This window comes from Labrus mixtus, chromosome 21, assembly GCF_963584025.1.
Source record: "Labrus mixtus chromosome 21, fLabMix1.1, whole genome shotgun sequence".
Taxonomy (NCBI): Eukaryota; Metazoa; Chordata; class Actinopteri; order Labriformes; family Labridae; genus Labrus; species Labrus mixtus.
This window is the reverse complement of record NC_083632.1, coordinates 889420-899419: the sequence shown is the minus strand read 5'-3', so window position 1 is coordinate 899419 and position 10000 is coordinate 889420. Positions and strand designations below refer to the sequence as shown.

Here is a 10000-nt window from a genome sequence, read left to right as displayed (position 1 = left end):
GTAATAATCATCTTTGTGTCTCCGTCTCTGCAGCCATGTCCGGCCTCGTCGTTCCTCCGATGTAAGACATCTTCCTCCTCGTTCCTCATCTCTCCTCCCCCTCAGCCACGAGCACCAATCACCTCAAAGAAGGAGGGGCCTGTGGCATCAAGAGGCGGGGCCTCAGGCATGCTCTGACCAGTCAGAGCAGAGTATAGAGTTTAAAAAAAGAAAATGAACTGATGTCTCTGAGTGGACGAAAGAAGAAAGCAAAGTGAGACTTTTTGTACAGCAGATTTCTGGGTGCTTTCCGCTCTCTGTAATTATTCTGATGTTTTCGTCTGTGTTTGGGGGCGGGGTCTGCTGGTGTAAAAACTGTGATGTCACACCTTTGATGTGGCATCATTTCCTCTAATTGTAATTTAAGTTTGGTTTAAGAAACAGAAGAAAACGCCAAATCCAACTGAACATGTCAAAGGCTCCAAATGACGGGGAATCCAAATCCTGACACCTGATTGGTCGTCTCACTGAGATAGTGACCAATCAGGAGGGGGAGACTGAATTGACTTCCTGTTCATGTGTTTTTAGTCCACACAAACTGAGACAGTCAACCTCTGCGGCTGTCAGCCAATCAGAAACCGGATTTCAACCTCCTGAGTAATTGAAGTCCTCACGGCGTCGACCTGTGTCCTCTGAGAGTAACCTTCCTCACGTTGATAGCCCCGCCTTCCTCTGTTAAGCCCCGCCCCTGCCTGTCTGTGTTTGTATTTATTTTACCTCTGTTTTTTCTTGTTATGCTCGCACTGTAAAAACAAAATCCTGCATCCTGATAGGCTACTTTGACTATCCGTCTTCTTGTTCAGATGTCTTTTATTGTCCTGAGACTCAAGCCCCGCCCCTGAGCACTTACACCCCCCACCCCCCGCCCTGCACCCCACAGCCCCGCCCCTTGTGTGTTCTTTGTGGGTTTTGTGATTTTTGCCAAAGTTGTAGCCGGCTGAGTATTTATACGTCACTGTGGTTGATCACGCTCCCCCGCCCCCCTGCCTCGCTCGCCCGTCACTGAGCTCCCCGAGGGAGAGAGAGAGAGTGTTTTTGTACCATACAGATTATAAATAATGTATTTATAACTCAGAGTGTTTTTGTATTCATGTCCTAATGTCGTCTTCATGGGTGTAGACGTGTGTGTGTATGTGGTGGTGCCACACTGAAAACAATCCATTGTTTTGTATCAAAAGAAAAAAAAATGAACGTCAATGTCTTCACACATTTATAGAGCTGTCAATCAAAGCTGACCTGTCCAATCAGCTCCACTTGTTTCTGTTTTTTTCTTTTAAACGTAAATCTTGTTTTAATGTATGACTGTACTCAAATGATTTTCCTCACAGTGAATAAAGTCAGTGGCTCTGACACACTCTGTCACTTTCTTTCATTGTCTTTTCAAATAAATATGAGATATAATGTGAACATAGGGGCGTGTCCAGAGGGGCGGCATGGGCCCCCCCTTGGTGCCACCCCATGGAAGCAGGACATATATTAGAAATTAACTGACTTTTAACAGGATGAAGAGTTTCTCAAGTTGAGGAGAAAACAGAGAAATGTTTTTCAAACACGACATGAAGAATGTAGACAAAAATGATTCATGCAGACATTTCAATCCATCTCTGACTTTTTTCAGAATTAAGTCATACCTTTAAAGTATTTCATAGTTTTCATAATTACAACATGTCTGACTCTGGATTCTATGATTTACTTTTTAAAAAGTCAAATGTACTCGGGTACAGAACAATGTTACTAATAGGAACAGAGCAGCGGGGGAGGGGAGGGGGGAAGGAATTGAACGATCATGCCTAATGTGAAAACGTCCTGAGACGTGAGGAGCCAGGACCGATGGACTGACGGGGTCATAGTGCTCGGTGCAGATTGCAGAGTGTGAGTGCGCCCGAACAGAACTTATCATCAGAAAGAAAGAAAGAAAAAAGGTTAAAAACAAACTAGAAAAGTGAATCATGACACCGGCTACATTTACAGACTTTGTTGAAATTATTCTCTCTTAATCAATTAATCAGTTGATTCATGGTAATAAACTGTAACTTAAACTTGTCCGTTTCCTTCAGTGTGTTTTTATAAAAAGAGTTCCAGTTATAATTCAAACCGTCGCTCTCCTTTAATATTAGCTCTCACATTAAATGTTTGCTGTCGTGCTGCTCTGAAAGCTTCCAGACAAAAACTGAGGAGGTATTTAATTTCTTATCTTTCCTGGAGAAGACAGAAAAACTCAAAAACTCAAAAACGGAAATCCTTAAAAACTTAAATTCAAGAAGCTCAATTACATTCCCTCTGTCACATTCAGGGAAAAAAACACAAGGAACTGGACCCACGTGCAGAATTAACTAAAGATATTTAATAAACAAAAATTTACTCTCTAAAGACAAAAACCAGGACAGGAAAAATAATTGAAACACGGGTAAGCAGCAGTCTGGCCTAGGACATGAGAAACAACAATGATCTGACAACATGCAGGAAGGAACACAGAGACTAAATAGACACATGGGGTAATCAGACACAGGTGAGACTAACGACACAGGTGAAGACAATGAGGGTCATCAACACGGAGGGAAACACACAGAGGCAGGAATACAATACAAGAAACACTGAGGACAACTACAAACTAAATCATGAAACACTAAAAGACACACAGAACTCAAGAATGAAACATTACCAAGAAAACACACTAGAACAAAGAAACACAGGTATAGGAAATACAAAATAAAAAGACTAGAAACTAAGCTAGGAAACAAAGTGAAAATACAAACTACATAAGACCAAATCATGACAATACGTTGTTTTTAAGAGAGAGCCTCGTAGTTTAATTATTTCAAACTGATTGTATTTAATGAATTCATGTTTAAAATAACTTCAACAAAACAGAAACTGAGAAGAAGACCAGCTTTTTATGGCTCATTAATTATTCATTATTAATCCATCATTGATTGTTAAGGTGTTCAAATATCGGTTCAGAAAAATGAGTGAAATTTGATTCTAATCATCAAGATGTTTTTTTTTAAATCTACAGTCACAGAGATTCAGTGGTTAAGTCCTCAGTGGGAGTTCTTCTCTCAGTTCTGATGCATGCAAACTGTTTCTCAGTGAAAGTGTGTTGGTGTCAGACTCACTGTGATCCTCTGCAGCCTCTTCTTCACTCAGAGAACAGGGACAGACTCTACCCCCCCCCACAGTGTCCCAGCTGTGAGTCCCTGAGTTACACCAAACAGATCTGAGCTCTGTCATAAAGACAACCAGCGACATCAGGACGACACAGTCACAGAGATCTTCTCTGGTAACATCTGTAGTTTATCCACAGTGGCAATGAATGGAAACATCCTCTCAGTGAAAGTGTGTGTGTATGTGTGTATGTGTGTGTTAGTATCAGGATCAGAGAAGGACAGCTCTCCTCTGTTACAGTCCAGATTCACTCTGATCCTCTGAAGCTTCTTCTTCACTGAGAGATCAGTGGATGGATGTGGTGGGGTGCGTGCTCCGTATTTACCATCTCTGAACCATATTGACCATAATCCAGACCATTTGTCTCCCTTCCTCTGTCCAGACTCTGCTAACACACCCAGTAACCAGTATGTATTGTCTCCAACCTGGACGTCCCAGCTGTGAGTCCCTGAGTTAAAGCCCTCAGAGCCCAGGACAGAGCTGTAATGATCAAACCTCTCTGGATTATCAGGAAGCTGCTGGCTCTTTCCTCGTGTCACACAGGTCAGATCTTCAGACAGGATGAGGACTGGATGAGCAGTGTTTGGGTCCAGAATGACCGGACTGTAGGAGACCATGTCCTTCATCTTGTTCCAGATGTTGAAGCTCAGGTTGCCCAGGTGTTTGGCCTGGTCTATCAGAGCTCCTGAGGGCAGCTGTGGATCCTCCAGCAGGGGGCGCTGCTGGACTCTTTCCACTGCAGCCTTGTAGTTTTTCAGGAATGAGACGTCTTCAGCTCTCAGCTCGTCCTCTGTGTCTCTGACTGTGTGTGAAAGAGCTGCTATCTCTCTGCTCAGAGCCTCCATCTCCTCCTTCATCCTCTGACTCTTCTGCTCCTCTTCCTCCCTCAGTGCACACAGCCTGGCCTCCTCTTCCTCCTCTAGAAACTGGTGAAGCTTCTTAAACTGCTCCTTAATCTGCCTCTCTGTGTGTCGGGCCTGGACCTGAATGTGTTCTGCTGTTTGATCAAACTTCACTTTAACTTCTTTAAAAACATTTAACTTCTTCTTTAGCGGCTCCAGAGTTTCCTGAAGTTTCTTCTTGTGTTGTCCAGCAGCTTCATCGATGGGTCTGATTGTGTGTTTGCTGTGTTTTTCTGAAGTAATGCAGACGAGACACACCGGCTCCTGATGGTCCAGACAGAAGAGTTTGAGTTTCTCAGAGTGCAGACTGCAGAGATCCTCTGAAGCTCTCTGATCTCTCTCCTGCAGAAAACTCTCACACAGGTTCTTTAAAGTAAAGTTAACAGATAATACATCCTTTGACTGTCTCCTCTCACAAACCGGACACTCCTTGTTCTCCTTCTTCTTCCAGCAGTCCTTCACACACTCTCTACAGAAGCTGTGGCAGCAGGACAAGATGACTGGATCTTTAAAGATGTCGAGGCAGACCGGACAGCTCAGATCTTCCTCTAACTTGGACGCCATTTTATCTGAATCTGAAGACGAGGAGACGAACAGCTGGGAGTCACTCCCTGTCACTCAAAGTTCCTTTAATCTGTATTCTTTGTTCTTTTTTTATGTTTTATCCGGTTTGTGGATTCAGTTTCAGGTAAAAGTCCAGATATTCCCAGTATTCCCAGTGTTCCCTCCTGCAGCGGTCTGGTTTTTCTCTGAAGGTGAATCTTAATGTCAGTCCTTCATGGCGTCTCGTCTCAGTGACTCAGAATAACAACCTTTGTCCAGGTTGTCTCAGGTGAGTCAGGTGAGGGGGGAGGAGATTTATCACTACAGCTTATCAGGTCCAAGTTTCATAAAATAACTTTGTGATCATTAGTGACTCACCAACAGAGAGGCGGGGTTACACCGTAGAGGGTGGTTGTTCTGGCAGGCCGCCAACCAACGATCTCGAGGAGCCTAGGAGAGCTCAAGAGCTCCCAGGAAAGTAGGTGGTTAGTGACTGAGATTTACAGATAGATACATGCAGTAATATGATGTACTGTATATGCACAGAGAGAGAGAGAGAGAGAGAGCGAGGATCTCAAGGTGCCAGTTCCCCCGGTAGTCTAAGCCTATAGCAGCATAACTAAGAGCTGGTCTACACCAGCACCAGCCCTAACTATAAGATTTATCAGAAAGGAAAGTTTTAAGTCTATTCTTAAAAATACAGACTGTGTCTGCCTCCCGGACGATTTCAGAGGAGAGGAGCCCGATAACTGAAGGCTTTACCTCCCATAGTACACTTAGAGACTGTAGGTACCACTAGCAGGCCTGCATTCTGGGACTGTAATGTTCTCGAGGGTAGTAGCTCCTTAAGATAAAATGGTGCCTGACCATTTAGAGCTTTGTAGGTGAGACGAAGGATCTTGAATTCTATTCTAGACTGTATAGGGAGCCAGTGCAGAGAAGCCAACACAGTAGTGATGTGGTCCCATTTCCTGGTTCTGATCAGTACACGAGCTGCAGCATTCTGGATAGTTGAAGAGTCTTTAGAGACTTACCAGAGCACCCCGACAAAAGAGAGTTACAATAATCCAACCTGGAGGTAACAAATGCATGAACTAGTTTTTCTGCATCACTTTGCGACAGGATATTCCTGATCTTGGATATATTACGAAGGTGAAAATAGGCTGTTCTTCAAACTTGCCTGATGTGAGAGCTAAAAGACATATCTTGATCAAAAAGAACTCCTAGATTCCTAACAGTGGTGCTAGATGCCAGGCTGATGTCATTGATGACAGTCAAATCACTAGAAAAAGTCTCTCTGAGGTTTTTAGGGCCTAGCACAATAACTTCAGTCTTGTCTGAGTTAAGAAACAAAAGATTTCTGGTCATCCAGGTCCTAACGTCCTTAAGGCATGTTTCTAGCTTACATAACTGATTGGTGCCATCGGGCTTCATTGATACATAAAGCTGAGTATCATCTGCATAACAATGAAACTGTATGGAGTGTTTCCTCATAATATTTCCCAGAGGAAGCATATATAATGTAAAGAGAATTGGTCCAAGCACTGAACCTTGTGGCACTCCATGGCAAACTTTAGTGTGCATAGTGGACTTATCATTAACATGTACAAACTGAGATCGGTCTGATAAGTAGGATTCAAACCAACTAACTAATTCCAAGTAAATGCTCCAGTCTGTACAACAGGATCTGATGGTCAATGGTGTCAAAAGCAGCACTAAGATCTAACAAGACGAGCACAGACAGAAGTCCCCTGTCTGAAGCTAGAAGTAGATCGTTTGTAACTTTAACTAGTGCAGTCTCAGTGCTATGGTGGACTCTAAATCCTGACTGAAACTCCTCAAATAAATTGTTGTCATGGAGAAAGTCACACAGCTGATTAGCTACCACCTTCTCCAGGATCTTTGAGATAAAAGGAAGGTTGGGTATAGGCCTATAGTTAGCCAGAGTTCCTGAATCTAGAGTAGGTTTTTTGAGTAGAGGTTTGATTACCGCTACTTTAAATGACTGTGGTACATAGCCTGCCAGTAAAGACATATTGATCATAGCTAATATAGAGTTGCTAACTAAGGGAAAGACTTCCTTAAACAGCTTGGTTGGGATTGGGTCTAAAAGACAGGTTGACGGTTTCGACGCAGAAATAATTGAATTTAGCTCTGAAAGGTCGATTGGAGAAAAACAGTCTAGACTAATATCTGGTCCTGGAACTGTCTCTGCCGTATCAGACGTATCTGCACCAGGTAAGGGCAGGAGGTTACTAATTTTGTCTCTGATGTCTAGAATTTTGTTGTTGAAAAAGCTCAGGAAATCATTACTGCTGAGGGCTAGAGGAATACAAGGCTCAATGGAGCCATGACTCTCTGTCAGCCTGGCTACAGTGCTGAAAAGGTATCTAGGATTGCCTTTGTTTTCCTCAATTAGAGAGGCGTAGTAGGCAGCTCGAGCGTGACGTAGAGCCTTCATATATCTTCTATGACTATCCTGCCAGAAAAAACGAGATTCTACCGTTTTGGTCGAGCACCATATTTTTTCAAAATTCCGCAACAATTGTATCAGAGTACGGGTTTCTGAGTTGAACCATGGAGCTAGTCTCCGCCGCTTCACAACCTTCTGTTTCAGGGGAGCAATCGAATCAAGAGTAACTCTCAGCGAATCCACTGCACTATCAACAAACTGATCTAGCTGAGAGGGACTAAAGCTATCATAAGAGTTTCCAACTGGGTTGAAACACGGTACTGAATCAAAAGCAGCTGAAATAGCTTCGTTAAATCTAGCTACAGCACTATCAGATAAACTTCTAGAGAGCACATTTTTATTAAGCAGAGATAATTCTGGTTGGACAAAGTCGAAAGTAATAAGGAAATGGTCTGATAGAAGAGGATTTTCTAGGAAAACTGTAAGGTTTTGGATTTCAATTCCATAAGCTAAAACAAGATCCAGGGTTTGGTTGAAACGATGAGTAGGTTCGTTTACACCCTGGGTGAAACCAATAGAGTCTAATAATGACATGAAAGCTATGCTAAGGCTATCATTATCAACATCCACATGGATATCGAAGTCACCTACAACAATTATTCTATCACTGCTAAGGACTAAATCTGATCAAAATTCTGCAAATTCAGAATATGGGCCAGGAGGGCGGTAAACTACAACAACTCGAACTGGCTGAAAGGTTCTTGAGACTGGATGTGGAAGACTAAGAACAAGGCTTTCAAAAGAAGAAAAGTTCAGCTTTGGTCGAGGGTTAACTAAAAGACTGGAATTAAAAATAACTGCTACTCCACCACCTCGTCTGGTGTCTCGAGGTATATGAGTACTAAAATGACTGGGAGGAGTGGATTCATTCAAACTAACATATTCATCTCGACACAGCCAGGTTTCAGTCAAAAAAAGTAAATCAATACGCTGATCTGATATCAGATCATTCACTAAAAGAGATTTGGTTGCTAAGGACCTAATGTTCAAAAGTCTGTTGTGAATTTTCTGATTTTTTTTGCAAAATCGTATTCGTAGTTTTGATTCTAATGAGATTTTGACGATTTACGCCTTTTTTGTCTACGTTTGGATGACTTATAAAAACGGGTCTGGGCCGGGGGACAGACACAGTACCTATAGTATAACTACAGTTCGATTCAGAATTACAGCTATAGTGACTGGGAGACAGATCTAAGTGTAAGACTGCAGCTCTGCCTCCTGGTCTGAACTCTGTGTTGTTGTCAGGGTGTTGGACTAATAACCTCTGCTATGTTTCTAGATAATAGAGCTGCACCGTCCAAAGTGGGATGGATGCCGTCTCTAGCTAGCAGACCAGGTTTTCCCCAAAAAGACTGCCAGTTATCTATGAAGCACACATCGTTTGCTGGACACCACCTCGACAGCCAGCGGTTGAGTGATGACATGCGGCTATACATGTCATCACTGGTCTGATTTGGGAGGGGTCCAGAGAACACTACGGAGTCCGACATCGTCTGAGCAAAAGTACACACCGACTCCACATTAACCTTAGAGACTTCCGACTGGCGTAGTCGGGAGTCATTAGTGCCGACATGAATTACGATTGTATCAAATCTACCTTTAGTCTTTGTCAGCAACTTTAAATGAGATGCGATGTCGCCCGCTCTGGCCCCGGGTATACACCTAACTATGCCCGCTGACTTCGCTAGCTTCACGTTTCAGACTATGTAGTCTCCAATAATCAGAGTTTTATTCTCAGCGGGTGTGTCGCTGAGTGGGGAAAATTACTTTGAAACGTGAAGTGGTTGGTGGGGAACCGTGTGCTTCGATTTTCGACTATGCTTCCCTCGGACAGTAACCCAGCCACTGCCTCCCGGCTGCTCAGGAGTTACCGGGGGGGAAGCCAAGCTATGTCGGCCCGCACCGGCTACAGGTGGCTGGCTAACTACTGCTGCATACGATGACTCTGACTCAATGGTGCGGAGCCGTCTCTCTAACTCAGACACCCACTAGAATTGATTATTTTATAGTGGAGGCCAGTTTGATCTCAACAGAGGTGTAAAGAGTACTAATATATTCTACTCAAGTAAAAGTTACTTTGATAACATTTTACTGAAGTACAAGTAAAAGTACCAGTTTAAAAAAATACTCAAAGTAAAAGTAAAAAGTAACTTGTTTAAAATGTACTTTAACTAAAAGTTACTTAGTTACTTTTTTTAACAACGCATCTCTCGTGTGTCGTGAAAAAAGGACGAGAGGATATTAATCTTAAAGTTTTTTTAATTAAAGGTCGATCTTTACAAAGATTTATCTTTTCAGATAAACATTTTCTTTTCTACCCCATTGACAAAAACAAAATATACATAATGAATAAATAATCAAGGATTATATTTGAAAGTGATCAGCTGTTTTATGAAGGGAAACGTTTAAAGGCTTTATATGCCTATTGATCCAGCAGATGTCGCCCTTGAGCACCAGCATGAAACCAAAACAACTCACGCTGCATTGTTGTGTTAGCATGCTAATGCTAGCGATCTTTATTCTGCTCGTATCTTCACACTGCATGTAAATTTACCTGAAATGAGCGTGATCTAGAAACACAGTTAAGCAGTGAGTACAGTATGTTATTCTTCTTTTCTCTAGTCCCTCAATTAAACAACTTTCATACACGAGGGGAGGAACACAGAGACTAAATAGACACAGGGGTAATCAGACACAGGTGAGACTAATGACACAGGTGAAGACAATGAGGGTAATCAACACTGGAGGGAAACACACAGAGGCAGGTTTGAACACAAGACAAGAAACACTGGAGACTACTACAGCATAAATCAAGAAACACTGAGATACACAGAGAACTCAAGAATGTAACATTACCACTAGAACAAAGAAACACAAA

At 42.5% G+C, this 10000-nt stretch overlaps 2 protein-coding genes across 7 annotated transcripts in view; one reads left to right on the top strand and one right to left on the bottom strand.

Annotated features, from left to right (window-relative positions):
- Window positions 1-1393, top strand: part of ebf3a (EBF transcription factor 3a) — a 50024-nt gene extending 48631 nt beyond the window's left edge. For all 6 annotated transcript variants that reach the window (XM_061028551.1, XM_061028549.1, XM_061028547.1 and 3 more), the window contains one exon: window positions 34-1393. In XM_061028551.1, coding sequence (XP_060884534.1) covers window positions 34-65 — 32 coding nt within the window. In that variant the 3' untranslated portion in view covers window positions 66-1393. The remainder of the gene's footprint in view (window positions 1-33) is intronic.
- A 1429-nt stretch (window positions 1394-2822) lies between these two features.
- LOC132955407 (E3 ubiquitin-protein ligase TRIM39-like) lies at window positions 2823-4967 on the bottom strand. Its single transcript, XM_061028257.1, has one exon. It carries the CDS (start codon window positions 4668-4670, stop codon window positions 3288-3290), a length of 1383 nt encoding a protein of 460 aa, XP_060884240.1. The 5' UTR covers window positions 4671-4967; the 3' UTR covers window positions 2823-3287.
- Between the last annotated feature and the right edge of the window lie 5033 nt (window positions 4968-10000).